Source organism: Bactrocera dorsalis, chromosome 5 (assembly GCF_023373825.1).
Source record: "Bactrocera dorsalis isolate Fly_Bdor chromosome 5, ASM2337382v1, whole genome shotgun sequence".
In the NCBI taxonomy this organism is placed as follows: domain Eukaryota; kingdom Metazoa; phylum Arthropoda; class Insecta; order Diptera; family Tephritidae; genus Bactrocera; species Bactrocera dorsalis.
The window spans coordinates 16,921,121-16,939,521 of record NC_064307.1 but is presented as its reverse complement, the minus strand read 5'-3'; the positions used below and the strand labels follow the sequence as shown (position 1 = coordinate 16,939,521).

Here is an 18,401-nt window from a genome sequence, read left to right as displayed (position 1 = left end):
TATTTTTTTCGAAACAAGTATCTGGATATGATTCATCAGAGCTAACCAGACTGCTGACAATATTGTAATTTCAGTTTCTGTTAGGGAAATTTTCGAGAGAATGCTAGATCTTCCAGGTAGTAGTTTTTTATTATATTTTTTTGAATTTAAACCGAAATTAATGTATTGATTTTTGTGTCCCCACAGTATGATACACTGAAGGAGATCGATATATCGATAGTAGGGCCACAGAGTCTGTTAAAATTCGCGTTAAGCACAGGCATATGGTAAGCCATAGTGAGAAAGCTTTTCAGTGCCTTTAGCGATTGCCTTTTAATTGACTCATAAAACGATCCACGAAGTGGATTTTAAGTTTCGAAATCAGTAAAAAACTCTGGGAGTCAACCAACTGAGTGGTAAAGGTGAAACATATTGTACATAGTACATATTTGTTTATTATAGCAAAACGTCGTTGTTGTAGATGCAAAAAACATTCTACAAATAATTCCTTAGAATGATGCTGAGTTGACAGTAATTAGACGGATAAAAAGCCGGTACCGTTTCGGTCACGTAAACCCGGCTGTTTTGGTTCTTATAAAACTCTCAATTGTGCGATGTATGTACATATATATGTACATACATATATAGGTATTTACTCGTATTTAATTCACTTTGCATTTAGACAGCGAAGTTTTGACCTAATTTAATTTTAGATTTAAGTTGTATTTTTTTAAAACCGAAAGTTCAAAAAACGCATAAAAATCAGAGTGCATATTTTTAATTACAAAAGTAATAACAAACATTTTTTTAAGCAATAAAATTAATTTTTTCTTTTTTTTGCCCGAGGACACAGTTATCATCTTAAACACACGTCCTACATACAGTTAATCATCTCTAAATTGTTTAGAGATTTTTCAGAGCAGCCTTTTTATATTCTTGCAACATGTTGCTACCAAGTATAATAGTTTTTGTTCACCTAACTGTTGTTTGTTTTACCTAAAACCAATCGAGATAGGTATGAAAAATGATCCAAATGACGAGTCAACTTCAAATCCGGATGTCTGACTCTCCGTGTAAGCGATAACTTGAATAAAAATTGAGATATTATGATGCAACTTGCTTCATATGTCCCTTGTGACCCAAGGTAGTTAAATGTACAGATCTTTCAAATCGCTAAAGCTAACTCAATTAAACTTACTAAGAGGAAGACTTTTTAGCTTTCCCTTATACACTCTGAAAATCGATGAAAATGAGACATTAACCACTCCTGCTCCCCATATAATGTTGAAAGCTACTAAAAGTGTCATAACTTACTGAACGAATGGACCTCAGGCTTTAAATTTCTCAGCTAATACGATAGATAACAGTTTTATAGGTTCGGTTGTAAAAATTAGAGAATGGGCATCACCCACATTTAGGTGAAATCCTAAGGTATATCTCAGGAACTATTTGACAATTCTTAAACCAGATATTCCTATCATATACTGTAAACTCAAATAACCTAACTGAATTCCAATCCAAAAAGCAAACATCAGTAAAGATATTAGAATAAAACTTTGCACAAATAATACCCTCAAGGTATTTAATTTTCGTAAAAATTGTCGAAATCGGACTACAACTTTTCAAGGATCCAAACAACAAATATGTGGACCTTAGTGCATGTGGCTGTTTTCTTTTACCGAACATATCAGCCAATCTGTAAGGTCTCGAATTGAAATTCCTTGTGCCAAAAAGTGGTAAAATCGAGCCAATACTCCGCTTAGCCTCCTTATACCTAATATACTACATATTTTCGAACTTCCGGATGTGTTTATTCCGCATCTATTGGTCACACCTAAAGGCTTCGATTCCTGCAAACTGCGAGAGTTTAAATTCAGCGCTTACTTGTTTTATGATAAATAAATTCGGATGTTCGACATTGTCTATTAACAACTGTAGACAAAACTATTCCAGTATTCTATTTTTTTGTTCCGCCATTTACCTATAGAGAATAGTCACGATCAGATCAAATTTGACCCGGACTGATAATAAAAATTACATTTTCACATACATTTTCTTAGCTGGAACGTCCCTTTCCTTCATGAAATTTGGCACAGATTAGTATCCAAGATATTTCTACAATCTACGAACATTTTGCCCATATCGGACCACTATAGCTTATAGCTGCCATCCAAATCGACCGATAAAAATTAGAATAAAGGGCTTGTCATACCCTTTTCTGCTCTAAAATATACACCTGTGAGGGATATTATAGCATCGGTGAAGCCAAAGTTAACGGTTTTTCTTGTTTTTTTCAAGGTAATGACATGGTCCAACCTCACACGAACTGAAAAAATAGTTGTAAAAATCTAGAAAAACTTTTTTTTTCGATTCGGTTTGTGAGCGCGGTTCAAATGCACCAGTCTGTCTGATTTGATCAGCTGGTATTTGAGTTACAGGCTTGAATTACTGATATTGAGTTAGGGCTGCTGGTAGCAACACCAACACTAATTTATAAGATTAATAGGTTACAAATATGTCTGTAGCAACATGTATAAATGCATTTATAAGTATTCCGTATTGATAATGCTTCTATTTAATTCATGTCAGCTAAAAATAGCAAGTGCATGCCAAATACATACATACACATACATAAAGGCGAGGAAGCAAATGCACATGTGCATGCAATAATGTATGTATGAATACGAAATAATCACTTTACTTTGAAAAAAAAAAAACATGAAATGGGCATTACAAACGCTTCGCGAGTTCTGCTTACAAACTGAAATAATCAGGTCTGTGATAATGCTTGGCATTTTGCTCCTTCATTTATTTGCTTTGTCGTGTTATTATTTTTGCGGTTATCAATATTCCTGTTTAGATATAAACATTTTTTGATTTCCTCTGTCGTTATGAGGGTTTTAACGTTAATTCAATTTGATAATACATTTATTTGTTGTTATTATTTTAAATGACATCATAAATTCTGGGACTTTATCAATTCCCGGGTTTCGTGGGTACATTTTTACAGATACATACATATAACTATACATGTTCATATAAAGGGTGATACATTTCGAGGTTTTCCTAATGTTGCTTCAAGATAAAATCGAAGCGAGATTGTCCGCATAGACTTTAGACTTTACATATCCTCACAGGAAAGAGTCTAACTGTGTAATATCCACGATCTTTGTGGCCAATCAAGCGGGCCAAAACGTGACATTATCTGCTCACCGAAATACTCTCTCCACAAATCCATTGATGGTTGCGATGTGTGGAAATTGGCTCCGTCTTGTTGAACGAACTTCAATTTCAGGCATCAAATAGTCGTTTATCATGGCGCCATTGACGGTTACGTTCTCGCCGGCATCAGTTTTGAAAAAATATGAACCATGTCAATCCACCAGCTGATAAACCACACCAAACCGTTGTTTTTTCTGGATGAAATGACAGCTTTTGAATCTCTTCAGGTTGTACTTCGACCCAAATGCGGCAATTTTGCTTGCCCATTGAAGCAAAAATAGGCCTCATCTCTGAATAAAATTTGGCTCAAAAACGTCAGATCTTTTTGGAACTTTTCAAGAGCCTGTAAAGCGAAGCGCTGTCACTTAGGAAGGTCGAACGGCTTCAGTTCTTGCACAAGCTTTATTTTGTACTTTTTCAATTTAAGATCTCGACGTAAAATGTGCCAAGTCGTTCCATACCTCAGTACGAACGGACCTGCAAACAGCGCCGATTCGACTCTCACGGTCTTCTTGTACACTTTCAGCTATAGTTGCTATATTTTCTTCACTCGGACGTGCTATGTTCGGTCGAATATTATCCAATAATGACTGCTGGGTCTCAAGGTGGGTGATGGTGTTGCGAATAGTACGCTCAGTAAGCCAATCATATTGACCACATGATTCACACGTCATCTGTCAAAAAAAGGTTATTCAAAAAAGTACCTCCACTTGGGTCACCCGTTATATTTCAACTCCACAAATTTGAGCTTTTATCACAAACGCATTGTTGCTTGAATTTTAAAATTCTTATTTTTTCTAATTAAATAAATATATATGCACTTTTATCGCGATATTTTTGAAATTTCTTATGCTTGCGGTCATAAGAATTCAGTTCTTATGTAAAGAGAAGTGCGGCTTCTGGAAATTGATTGCCCTTGGCAACTGAGCTGTGCAAAATTTCAAGTAATAGCCAATTAATCATAGCCTCATTTAAATGTATAACGTGCTAATTATATGCAAAATTATTCGTTATTAAGGAAAAAGTTAAGCCTCCAATTCGAGTACCTCAGGCGCCTATCACTTAATGCATTAGTTCCACCTCAGCGGTTAGTAGCTTGAAAGTTTATTAAAATAAATAAATATGTAAGTTAAATAAATGAATATTCAGTTTGCAGCTGTTGTGAAGCTATTTAATATATTTTATTTTATAGTGGTGCCAGCTGATTTATCTATTCTCATTTTTAAGTAACACAAATAATTGGATTTGCAATTAAAAACCCGTCACGATTTTTAGAATTATGAAATATGTTATATAAAGTTATTCACCTTTACATTTTCGACTTTCTAACTAGACTAAGACTATTGGATTTCAATATGAAGTGGGAAAAAATGCTAGCTTCGGTGCAGCCGAAACCCTTCACACTAAAACAGTTTCCATATAAGAAGCTGATTTTGGTCGATCAGTGTGTATGACAGCTATATGCTATAGTGGTCCGATTTGAACAATTTTTTTCACATATTGTAGAGTTGCTCTGAACAATAATCTATGGTAAATTTCATGAAGATATTCGGTCCACTAAATTTTTTTTTCGTACAAAAACTCGTTTTTGAAAGGACAGTTTGTATGGCAGCTATATGCCATAGTGGTCCGATCTAAACGATTTGTTCCGATTTCATTCTTTTGCCTTAAATAATAACCCATGCCGAATTTCGGCAAGATATCTTGTTAAATAAAAACGTTTTTCGTACAAGAACTTACTACTGATCGTTAAGTTTGTATGATAGCTATATGCTATAGTGATCCGATATAAGCGATTCCTTTTGGAGGTGAAAAGAACGGTAGCAAAATTTCAGATTGATATCTCAAAAACTGTGGGACTTTTTCGCGCATACACAAAGAGATAGAAGGCATGTCTAAATCGGCTCCGCTTGTCACGCTGATCATTAGCTACTATATGTATATAGAACATATACTCTTTAAAGGGATTCCGACCTTTCCTTCTGGATATTTAAAACTTCGTGAGAACCGAATGCACTCTGTTGAGGCTATAATAAATTTTGTTCATTCTTCACAATTCATTCCTTAAATTTGCCAATTATTGTGAGCGCGTTGCCAACTTACTTAAAACAGCAATAGCATAATAAATATCAATAAATTAATCAGTTTGTATCTGGTTCACAAAGTTATTAGGTTTATTGCTATGCATTTGACACGGAAATACAGCAATTACGTGTGAGATTACATTTTAATTAATGACTGTTACTTTTTCATTCAATGGATTTAATTGATTTGCTTGTGCTTACATGTACGAATATGTCTGAGCATGTTATTGTCTGATGTCTGAATATCGCAGACGAGACACAACAAATAAAAATTTTATAATAGAAAAATTTTAAATTATAAAATTACAAATTTTAAAGAAATTAAATAAATAAAAAAAAATTGTTAATTAAAAAAAATAATAATAATAAAAAATTTGAATAAAAAAAGTTTATTAGACTTAGAAAAAATTATAATTTCAGAAAAAGCAAATACTAAATTAATAACTAATAATATTTAACACTTAACAACTAATGCAACTAATTTTTTGAATAGAAAAAATTTTAAAATATAAATTCTTGAAAAGAAAAAAAAACATTATTAATACAAGTTATAATAAATTATAATTTTTTTAGAAAAAAAATCATAGTAGCATAAATTTTAAAACAATGAAAAAATATTTAACATTTTAAAATTATTAAATTTAGAAACCAATAAATTATAAATTTTTGAATAGTAAATAAATGGATTGCGATGTAAAAACTTTTAAATTTAACAATAAAAATTGTTTAATTGAAAAGTTTAAAATAAAATATACACATGTTTTTTAATTATAAAGTATTATTTATACATAAAAATATTTGATTAAAAAATTAAATAAAAATTTGAAAATATTTAATACTTAATACGTAAAAATTAAAATTATTAACACTAGAAAAAAACTATTGACTAAAAATAAACTTATTAATTTCAGAAAAAAATATTATTTCTTGAAAAAAATTATACTTTAAATTTTCAGTCGCAAAATTACTGTAAACTAGTTAGTGTTAGTAATGACAAAACTTAAATTATAAACTTTGAAAATGAAAAAATATAACTTATAGAATAAAATATAAATTTTGGGAAAAATAATATTAATACTAGAAAAAGTGAAATTATTTTTGAATAGAAAATATTGATTAAAAATTATATAAATTTAAATTAATATTATTTATACAAAAAAAATTATTGGTATTAGAAAAAATATTGACTTCAAAAAAATAAAATATTTATTTTACATAAAAATTAAAATTTAGTAAGAAAACTTTTAATTTTTTTTTAATTTTATGCAAAATAACATTAACTTAAAAAGTTACTAATTTTTTAAAAGAAATTTTTACAAAAATATATTTATTATTAATGACTGTATAAGTACTTAAGCAAACAAAAAGTGTTTATTTGACTTTGATCAGCTTTTAAGTAAACTTAAACTTAAGCAAGAGTGTAAATGACTTAAGCTAACAAAAAAGTAGTCAAAGAAAAATAGTTGAGTTACTATGTGCATGTAACTAAATACATATGTACATATGTGTCTGACGACGCATTCGCCAATATCTCACATTAATTCGTTTAATAATTTGCTGTTTTCTCGGTGCGATTGTCAACAGCTTAGCACACAGGCGAACGAACGTGCAATAAGCAGTCTGTCGCTGTTAAACGCTAAATGCTTTACCTTATATGCTAACTTCGCATTGATTGTCATTTGCAAAAGTGTCACGTTTGTCGTTAAGCATTCACGATATGAAATAACAATCTTAACGACTTTTTTGTTTACAAACTTTTTAACTTTTTACTTATTATTTGCCTAAATCAATAAATAAAACTCTTTGACATAATTTAGGTAGAACATAAATAAGCACTTTAAACTCACCAAAAGCGCTAAGTATACAATTTGTATTACGTAGCAGGTGTTGCTGAAGCCGATGGCGAAGTAAAATTGCAAATAGATTTCCTTTATAACAAAATATACTTGTACATGTGCATACATACATATTTGCCAAGTACATGCCGATGTCATTCGTGCGTTCAAAGTTAGCGAAAGAAATTTGCAGGAAGGCGATGACAGAAGCTTAGTATTTTTTCTCTCTGACATGATGTAAGAAACTAGACACTGTAATCGAAAAAAAAGTGTAAAATATGCTTGCAAAATTTTTTGTTGAGTAATTTTATATGGGAAATTGCTCTACGCCTTATATGACTCCTTATTGAGTCCATTTAGAACTGATGCCCAATGCTTTACGACCCAGAAAAGGTCGAACATCGTGGCAAAGGTAAGCCGAAGCAGAAAAAACTCCGAATTCCTTCCAACCGGCCAAACTGTCAACAAGGCATACTATTTGAGTATTATGAGTCGTTAACGCGATCAAATACGACAATAATGTGAGAAAAAGATCATGGTCCAAGGGTGGTGAAGCTCAACAAATGGTCGCAAAGCCAAGATTAACGACTTGAAAGGTTATGCTGAGTGTTTGGTGGGATTGGAAAGAAATAATCCACTATGAGCTGGTCCAGACTGGTCAAACGATTGTTTCTACATGTTATTGTCAACAACTGATGAAATGGAAGCAAGCAATCGAAAAAAAACGGACAGAACTGATCAACGGCTTCGTCTTCTATGAGGACAAGGCTAGACAACACACATCTTTGATGACTCGGCAAAAACAGAGAGGGAGCTTGGCTGGGAAGTTTTGATGCATCTACCATATAGCCATGACTTTGCACTTTCAGACTATCATTTGTTTCGGTCAATGCCGAAGTCCCTTAATGAAGTAAAGTTGGCTTCAAGAGAAGCCTATGAAAATTACTTGTCGCTGTTTTTCGTCGACCAGAAAAGTTTTACACAGTTTTGAGTTTACAGTTTTGATGGAATAATGTCTCTAGCGGAAAAATGGCAAAAAGTGGTCGACCAAAATGAAAATACGAAAAGACTTTTTAGACTGCCCTATATTTTTTGAGGCTATTGTATTACATCAGCTTTTTCTGTGACTTCGTTTCTAAAAGGGTTTTTATTTATATTTTAAAGGTGTGAAAATTTATTTTATTTTATCAGTCCGGGTCAAATTTGATCAGATTTAGATTTCAATTTTTTTTAATTATAAATCTTAAAACATGTTTAAATTCAATTATTTAAAGAGTTTATACAGGATTCCTTCAATTATGACTGCTTCGATTTCATTCTTCAAATATCTATGTGAATTTCGTTGTCCTTTGTTACCGTAATGTGAGCATAATCGCAACGCCACATGTGGTGACTCACAACCCACAGTACAAATTTATGTCTGTTTTTACCTTTTTCGGTTTTGTTTTCCCCTAGTTGCAAAAGTATCCGCAGGATCGATATAATTAATTTTACAATAAGGACAACTTCCTCATCAAAACAAAAAAATTGTGTGCAAATGTATTGGTTGGGATTGGTGGTGGTGTTGTTGCGGTCGCCGGTGACCGATTCTTGGTAATGTATTATGCATTCCTAGTTGTTAGCTGAATTGATACATATTGTGCAAACATATATATTTATTTAATTACAATTTATATGCAGGGTGAGCGAATAAATATAAGAGACATTACACTTATACAACTACGAGTACATATATGTGATATATACATATAACTATATATTGTATAAATGTATACATATATCTGTGTTTACATACATATGTAGCTATAGATATATATGTATGTATGTATATAATGCACAGTCAGTGGACATAATTTCCTATATTTTCTGCTTGTCGTATAGCTACCAAGGTCATTTAATGTCATCGGAGACTCCAACATAATTGAAATATATGTTAATTATATTATAGCGAACATATACACACACTATATAAACACATATTTTCATGCAATCACATACACCGTTATCGTATTTCGCCTTCTCAATTAATAGTTTTTCTTTTTGAGGAAACAATTTCTTGCAGCTCAACTGTTAGAAGTGAGGTTAGTTGGTTATCTGTTTACTTTGCGGGCTTCTAACCGCTTTGAGAACTCAACTAATATACGAGTATATATTATTTCCGTTGAAATATTGCATTTAGTTTAATGAAAATTGTATTTCTAACATACTGCACTTAGCAGAAACCCTCAGTGTGGTATCGTCTAACCAATCAATTTTGATTGCCGCTCTTAATGACTAATGGAAACAAATTTAACGGTAAGCAATTGTCACAAACATGCTCATAATACCGTTATAGTAGTCTAAAAGAATGTACACTATTTCCAACTAATGACACTGTGTATACATTTGAAGGTTATGTGGTAGTAACGAACATGTAATTTTTCTAGTTGACACAAACTGGATTTATTATTTTTATCGATTTAGGATTTTATGACAATTGTTCGCACTGATAGTAGCCATTAAATCTTAAATATTTATTTTATTTATTGCCACTTTATTGTCTTACTTGATAATTTAAGCGAGTGTTCTTTTGCTGATCACCTGTATGATAAGGGACCTAATCTAATCAATTATATTGCTGACTATTTATATAAATTATAGACATCTTTTGAAACTCCCAACTGGATCATTTTAGTAAAGCAACGTTGTTCTATACTTTCGGAATTATTTTATCACAAAACTTAAAAACAAAATACATATCTAAATTGCTCCTCTTGAGTTCTAGGACACAAGCTGCCACCAATCCAATTATGATTTTATGAATTATGATATTTTTTGACGCAAATCTCTTCTAGTAGTACATCACAAATTATGAATTTAGTTCAGTTAATTTTTTTAATCTTGTTTTCATAGCAAATTTGTTTCAATTTAGTTTGTGCTTATGCTAGAAAATGTGTCATTTCAATAAATTTAAAACATTTGGCAGAAATATTGCACGATATCGCCACAAACAAAAGATAAGACTGCTGTTATCTAACATTAATACATACATATTAATACATTTTTAATTTTAAACAACACAAAAAAAATATTTTTTTATAGTTAACTTTTTTTAGTTAAGTCGCGAGAGTTGAAATTCTCCGGCATCTAGCCGAATGCAAATCAAACTACTTATATACTCCAATATACTCCCGTTTATTAGTAAAGAATTGCTTTAGTAGTCGAAAATATAACACAATTTAATAAGAACGTCTTTTAACAGTTGGTGAGCGTCGCAAAAGCAAGAAGCTATGAAGAGACTTCAAAAAGAAGAAGAAAAATACAAAGACAAAAATATTTATTTTCCCACAACACTTTCTACTTTAATGAAATTAACAAGGATTTTACAAGAGCCAAGGATTGTTAATTATTAAAAAGTCTTAAAAAAAAATCCTCAGAAACTGGAAAAAGTCAATATTAGCCAAAGAACTTGAACACCTCACTTTAAGAGCCATTCGAAATAGAATGCAGTCTATAAAGGCTTCCATCCCAGATTGAAGCGATTTGGGATCAATAGGTCCAGGTATTTGAATAGTTCGGTTAGCGAACGCTTACAAAATTGCTATTATTTGTTTTTTTTTTTTAGTTGTTAAAAGGAAGGACAGAAAATTTGGACTCTTTGTTTTGTACCAAGGAGTTGAAAATTAAGTGAAATCAGTTCTTTGAAAGGGTAGATTTGTAACAAAACTTGCTACCAGTTAACAAGAAGTCGTGGAATTTACATTCAAATTATTATTAAGTAGTGAATAGGTTGAGCTTACCATACATTTTAATATCTTTCTAGTTTTCTATCACTTTCAATACGTTTCGTGAGCGACAATTTCAAACGAATAATAGGAGAATGTTACTCATACGTCATGTACCACAAGGTACGGTTTATTTTATATGAATATCGCATAAGGTTCTCAGTTTACTATTAGTCATCTAATTAAGAGGTTACGCAGATGCATAGAAGCCGTACTACACACTAGAGTAGCTGAAACCACATTAGGGAATACCAAAATTCGTCTCAGCACCTGCCCAGAGTGTAGAGTGCTATCCCCCTTGTTTGGAGCCTTGTAGTGAACGAACTACTTGTTTTGCTAACTAACAATGGGATCCGCTATCAAGGATATGCGGACGTCCTTGCTATTATAGCAAGAAAAAAATAATTGAGGACACTGTCACTGATATCGTACAGAGGGGATTGGGACTGGCCACGGGATGGTGCAATGGGATTGGATTGAATATCAACCCCTCGAAAACGATCATCGTTCCGTTTACGAGACGCAAATCCCTGCGCGGCCTCAAGAACCTAACCCTTGGTGGCAGAGATGACTAATATGGTCAAATACTTTGGTTTCACGCTGGATTCCTCTCTGCGGTGGAAGCAGCATGTTGACCTGACCATCATGGTCAAAGCTATTGAAGCACCTATGTTGTGCAATCGACCAGCTTCAAGCCGGGAATTGTCAGGCGGTTGTACATCGTGATCGTGCGTCCGATTATCACGTATGGGGCGGTGGCTTGGACCTCGAAAGCATTGCAAACACGGCAGGACTTCAACTATCGAAGCTGCTACGACTCACCTGCATCTGCGTGTGGGGAGCCATGCGCACCGCTTCAGCTAGTAATCGATCAGATATCCAAACACACACTGCAGCAGAAGGGTTTGGCAGAGCTTAGATAATCTCTTCCTAGCGTATGATGGACTTAAGTGGCGAAATACCACTGGCTCTTCCTCTCAAGCGACTAACAGCAAAAGGGTAAATTTCATTAAGGAGTCCAAGTTTACCCTTAGGAGCAAGGCTGAATGGAATGATTCCTGTCTCGACCTACTGCTTAGGTATAATGGTACACCGACGGCTCGAAAACGTCGGAGAGAATCGGTGCAGGAGTCGCATACCACGCACCAAACTCTCCATACATATGGGAAGTTTTCCGAGCATATTCCAAGTCCTTGGTATAAGTCGTTGCGTAGTGATAAACCTCCAACGCAACTATCGCAACGTATAGTCATACTCAGCGACAGTCAAGCGGCACTTAAAGCAATATTCGCGTACAGAATCAAATCGCTACTGATGCAATTATTCTAAAACTCTGCCATCCTCTTCAAAGTAGTCCCCTTGGACAGCTATACAACGATTCCAGCGCGTTTTCCATGCTTCGTAACATTTTTGGAACGCTTCGACTGGGATTTCCGCGAGTACCCTCGTCACGGCCCCCTGGATGTTCGTAATCGACTCAAAATGGGTTCCTTTGACCACCGATTTTGTTTTAGGAAACAAAAAAAGTCACAGGGTGACATGTCGGGCGAATAAGGCGGCTGTTGCAACACGGCGATCCCTTTAGAGGCCAAATACTGGGACACGCTGAGGGCGGTGTGGCACGGCGCGTTGTCGTGATGAAGGATCCAGTTACGAGCGATGTCTGGGCGCACCCTGTTGACTCGTTTTCGCAATCTTTCGAGTACTTGGCAATAGTAGACTTGATTCACAGTTGTTCACAACTGCTAAACGCCGATCTTCACGGATTAATGCGCGAACACGCTGCGCATTCGCGTCAGTCCGCACCTCGACTGGTCTCCCACTCCGCGCCTCGTCTTCCACGCTTTCACGCCCCTCCTTAAACTCTTTGTGCCATCGAAACACCTGGGCACGACTAAGAGCACTATCACCATACACTCTTACAATTTTAGCGTACGTTTCCGAAGCTGTTTCGCCCAATCTGGCGAAAAATTTTATCGCGACGCGTTGCTCTTGATTTCGTTTTTCCATTTTCGTGACGAGCACTACAAACACACGTCTATTCAACTGGACGCAGCAGGTGAACAAAACAAGCTAGAGCGATGGTATATATATCAATGGAGAGGGAAGGGATGTCGGAAAAAGAGAAAGGGAATTTCAAGGTCACAGGTTTACCACAAGCGCGGCAATAAAATCAGTCTCATTACTTAATTGTCAAACCTCGTATTACACAAATACTGAGAGCGTAGAGTTCCTTACACCTCTTACGATTTACCCTTGGCTAGAAGGACCTTGCGAGCGCACTAAATATCAGCTATATTCCTCGAAACTTATAGTGGCGCTAGATAATAATCTACGCCAAAATTTGGGAAAATAATTTGTCAAATAAAAAAGTTTTCCATACAAAAATTCATTTCGATCGATCAGTTGGTCTCTCTTTTTTTGTTCAGGCTACTAAAATCGTACGTAGTATACATACATATGTACATATACGTACACATTTATACAAAATATGCGGATGACATGAGACAATATTAAATGAAGACGAATAGTGTCGTCAACAAATAAATTGTAATAAAAGTTGATTGATTATTTGCACCTAAATGCATTAATTATTTTTATTTGTAAATTGTCGGCACTAAAGTGCGTATTGCTCATTCATCAAACGAATTGCTCAAACTGGTTTATAAATAAACTTGCAATTTGTAGAGAATTCCTAAAAATGCGTCACTATAGATATACTATGTATATAGTATGTATAGTATATACATTAGTAAATATTATTTGGATAGACAAAATCGCACTTTATGCTATTCTTTATACCGCACGTAAAAAAAAAATTATAAAAATAAAAAAAATAATAATTAAATAAATGTTCATCAATTTTTGTTTTTAATTTAGTTTTTAACATGAAAACATTTCAAATAAAAATATTTTCCAGAAATTCCAACTTTTGTAGAAAAATAGTTTTCACTATAAAATCGCGGAAATGTAAATCAAACATCATATGGGTGGGTCGCCTGATAATTTCCCAGCTGAATAGTGCTGACTTTGTTCAATAAAATTCCATTCGAACTTATAAAACTAGCATGCAAATAAATAAATGCACTCTATTTGAAGAGCCGTATATAATTATGTGCTTTGTATGCACGTACGTGTGTGTGTGTGTTTATGTACGGCAATTGCACGAATGAATCTTGACAGTTCAACTGTTGATAGGTACGTGTTTTTTACACGTAATTTTGTTTCGTAATAAATTAGGCATTCATACAAACATATGTGTGTACATACATACGTATGTGTGTGGGCTAAATTGTATATAACACTAAATAATTAGAGACAGTTGAATAACGAACTATTTTCATCAAGTGGTCAGCATTGGGTGAGAGAGGCTAAACAAAAATTGAATTGTCGGCTCTTCTGATATTATGCCACGAGTGTAGTGATACTTTAAATTTTAAAACGAAATGATAAACGCAATGAGTGTTTTCAGAAATCGGTTTGTCTATATAAAGTAATTACAGTTATGTAGAAAATTACAGTGATTTTTCATAGCAATACAATAAGAAATGTTTTGCATGTGTCTACGCCTACCGGAAAGTATTAGGCAGCATAAAAAATGATAGATTAGTTAGTGAGTAGCGAGTCGAACAGATTATACGAGTTGTTGTTGTTGTAGCGGCAGAATTCTGCCGATTTGACAGTCTTTGACCGAATAAAAAATCCGGGTCCGTTCCGGGTACGTAGACAGGTCTTGCGCTAACATGTCCTCTGACGCATGCGCACACAAAATTTTTTTGAGGAAGAATGATTATGAATCCAATCCATGTCTTACATTTTCTATAAATAATGGCATTTTACCACAAGTCTTAAGTTTTTAAAATCAATATAAAAAAGAAAACTGTAAAATCCTTCACAGTTACATTTCTTACCGCATGAAAGGTATAAAAATGTCTTTATCCTGATTTTGATCAGTTTCTTTGACAGCTATATTTTGCAGTGGTCCAATATCGGCGACTTCCGGATGAGTAGCTGCTTGGGGAGAAAAGAACGTGTGCAAAATTTCAAATCGATACCTCAAAAAATCAGACTAACAGGTCAATTGAAAAGTCGCCGGCCTACCATAGTAAACCACATTAGTCGCATTTTTTTATTCAACATAATTCCCTTTAAAGGTGATACACTCGTTATAGCGACCCTACAACTTTTCGATACCAATTTGGTAGTATGATTTATCTTTTGCTTCCAAATAGGCATCGGTTTCGGCGATGAACATTTATTCCCAGCGCGCATTCTTTTGAGATCTGAGTACAGGAAATAGTCGCAGGGTGTCAGATCTGGAGAATACAGTAGTTGCGGAAGAAATTCGAGGTTCAATCAATGGATTGTTTTCACTGACTTGGGACACGGCGTATCGTCGTGGTAAAACAGGACTTCTTTCTTCTTCAAATGCCAACGTTTTTCGGTGAATTCGTTCTTCAAACGGTTCAATAATACTAAGTAATAATCGCTGATGATGATCCTTCCTTTTTCAAGGTGGTTAATAAAATTATTTCATGCCCCCCAAAATACAGACGCTATAACTTTGCTAAAAATTGTGTCGAATTTCAACGCTTTGAAGCGAGTTCATTGTGTACAGTTCAGTTGGTTGACTATTGATTGGCCTTCGGAGAGAAATAATAAGGCGGGACAGTCAAGAAAAAGGTGCTAGAGTGATTCTACCTCAAACCACCAAAAACTTTCAGCCAATTTTGACTGAGAAAACGATTAAGCCTTATCCAGTCTGAAAAGATATAACTAGTACTCCACGTTCAAAGCGAAGAAGCTTACTAGAGCTCTTGTGATTAAATCCGAACCGGAAGGACCTCGGAACCATGCAAGCACTTGTGGTCCAGCTTTGCCAAGCTACATAGTATACATTTCAGTTTACTAAATGATTAAAATACCACTTACAATAAGGAAATACATTTCATTGGAATGTATGTACGTAGACTTGGAATTCTTAAATGTCACTTCGCTCGTTCCACATCCCTCTTATAGTATATTGCATAATGTTGAAGTATTTATGGATCAATTAAAAGCTTTCCTTTTGCAATATAAAAAAAAATATTTTGCATTCCTGCACGATTGCATACATACATACTTACAAATATTATATTTATTAACCATTTTGGCATATTTATATTTATGTATATATTAGGGTGTGCCATTTTTAGGTAAACTTTTTTTCAATGATCAGATTGCTGCCTGAATAATTTTTCAGTTCCTTTTTGAAATGTTGAAATGTCAAGCTATAAAATAAGAAGCTTTAAAATAAACAAAAGACAGCAAACCTCCGCTCCACCGAAGCTATAGTACCCTGCAAATGAGTATTTCTTATAGCTAAAAAGGGTATACATAATTTTTTATCTTGATTTTGTTCGGACAGTTTGTATGACAGCTATCTTCTATAGTGAGCCGATCTGAACAGTTTATTTGGAGATTGTCGCATTGTCTTGGCTAACATCTCATGCCAAGTTTCGTGAAGATATCTGGCCGAATAAAAATGTTTTCTATGCAAAGACTTGTTTTTGAACGGTCAGTTTGTATGACAGCTACATCCAATAATGGTCTGAAAGCGAGGGTTTCGACAAATGAGCAGCTTCTTGCAAAGAAAAGAACATATACAAAATTTCAGATCAATATCTCGAAAACTGAGGGAATATTTCGCGTATATAACGACATACGAACATGGCTTATCGACCCAGGTCGTCATACAGATAATTTATATCAATTTTAAGCGTCTATCTATCTTTTACCTTTGTAAAAGTTTCAGCCTATTTTTCAGTAGGAAAAAAAGTTTGAAAGAAAAATGACACACCCTAGCACATAACCGAGTACATACAACAACTTGCATTTTGCTTTGGACATGAGCGAGTTTTCGTGACTTTTTACGATAGGCCCCGTGCGATAAAAGCAAAAGCAAAAACATTGAAACATTGATCGCTTAAAATACGAGTAGTACTACGCGAATAATTAGCAGCCTTAATCTCTTGCACGTGCTATACAAATTACCATTCGTGCGCCGAGTGAAATATTTCCATACATTTTTTACACATTTAATGTAACTTAATTATTATATTTTTTAATGTCAACCTTTTTTTTGTTTCTTTGCAGATTTGGATCGGGCAGCAGTCAGGCCTCTCAGAGTAGCGGCGATATCTGTCGCATCTGCCATTGTGAGAGCGATCCACAAAATCCGTTATTGACGCCCTGCTATTGTGCGGGTAGCTTAAAATACGTCCATCAAGCGTGTCTCCAGCAATGGCTAACGGCATCCGAAACGAACGCATGCGAACTATGCAAATTTCCATTTATAATGCACACAAAAATCAAACCATTCAATGAGGTTAGTTTATTGCAACACTGAAGTGGAGTCGTTTTGCTGTAGTCATAACATTTGCAATCAAATTTGCTATATCTTTACAGTGGCGCAGCCTTGACATTTCTGGAATTGAGCGAAGACGTCTCTGCTGTTCGGTATTATTTCATTGCGCCGCCGCTTTATGTGTCATTTGGTCGCTTTGTGTGTTAATCGAGCGTGCCGCTGATGATGTGAAGCGTGGACTGATTGGTAAGTGAGCAATTCCAAATACTGTATAATCAAATTTGACCCGGACTGAGGAAAGCGTAAATTTCCCGCGTCTGTGCATCGGCGGATTTTGATATTTTCGATTTTAGTTAATTTTTACAGCGTCATTCGGTCGATTGCTGGATGTCGTATTCATAAACTCACGTCTTATCAGTAATGATGATTCGTTTGACGAATGTGGGGTCCTCAGCTACGTTTTGAGGCATGTTTTTTGCGACCTTTATTCGACGACGTGTCTGCAAAAGACAGAGATCTTCTTGTAGTCGTCTAACGTTGTTACGTTACATAACCAATAATAACCATAAAATTAATAAAAATGTGTTGACTCGATCCCATCTCCTATGAATCGAGATAGAGATCCTCTGCTATTTCTCTTTTGTCAAAACGATGATTTTAAGTCATTTTTTCTTTAACTTTTCTGGTGTTGGCGTTATTAATAAAGTAGGATGGACGTCTCGCGCGAGACAAGTTTTCGATGACTTCACGATTTTCAATAAAACACTTCTGCGACATTTTCAAGTACTCGGTAGTCGTGATACCATTCGGGAGCACAAAATTTCAAGCAAGCAAAAAAATGTACAAATCCAGAAAAACTTTGTTTTAACGATTCGATTTGCGCGCTTAGTGTAAATGGGTCAGTCCGAGTCAATTTTGATCAGATGAAATATAAATACTTGCTCTATGTACATATGTATATGTTGTTGTAAATATGTATGATAAATACGTTTTTGAATTCATTTTCAATAGATTGGCCCTTCTGGACGAAACTGGCCGTGGTAACAGTGGGACTCACTGGCGGCGTGGTCTTCATGTATATTCAATGCAAAGCTTATTTGCATCTATGCCATCGTTGGAAGGCCAGAAACAGGTTCGGTCATACTTATTTTTTACCAATGGAAAGAAAAAT

The 18,401-nt window shown here is 34.5% G+C and overlaps 1 protein-coding gene across 11 annotated transcripts in view; it reads left to right on the top strand.

Annotated features, from left to right (window-relative positions):
- The window catches only part of LOC115065858 (uncharacterized), a 28,406-nt gene that overhangs the window by 6,319 nt on the left and 3,686 nt on the right, over window positions 1-18,401 (top strand). For all 11 annotated transcript variants that reach the window (XM_049459202.1, XM_049459210.1, XM_049459205.1 and 8 more), the window contains exons 3-5: window positions 17,020-17,251; window positions 17,332-17,476; window positions 18,242-18,362. In XM_049459202.1, coding sequence (XP_049315159.1) covers window positions 17,020-17,251; window positions 17,332-17,476; window positions 18,242-18,362 — 498 coding nt within the window. The remainder of the gene's footprint in view (window positions 1-17,019; window positions 17,252-17,331; window positions 17,477-18,241; window positions 18,363-18,401) is intronic.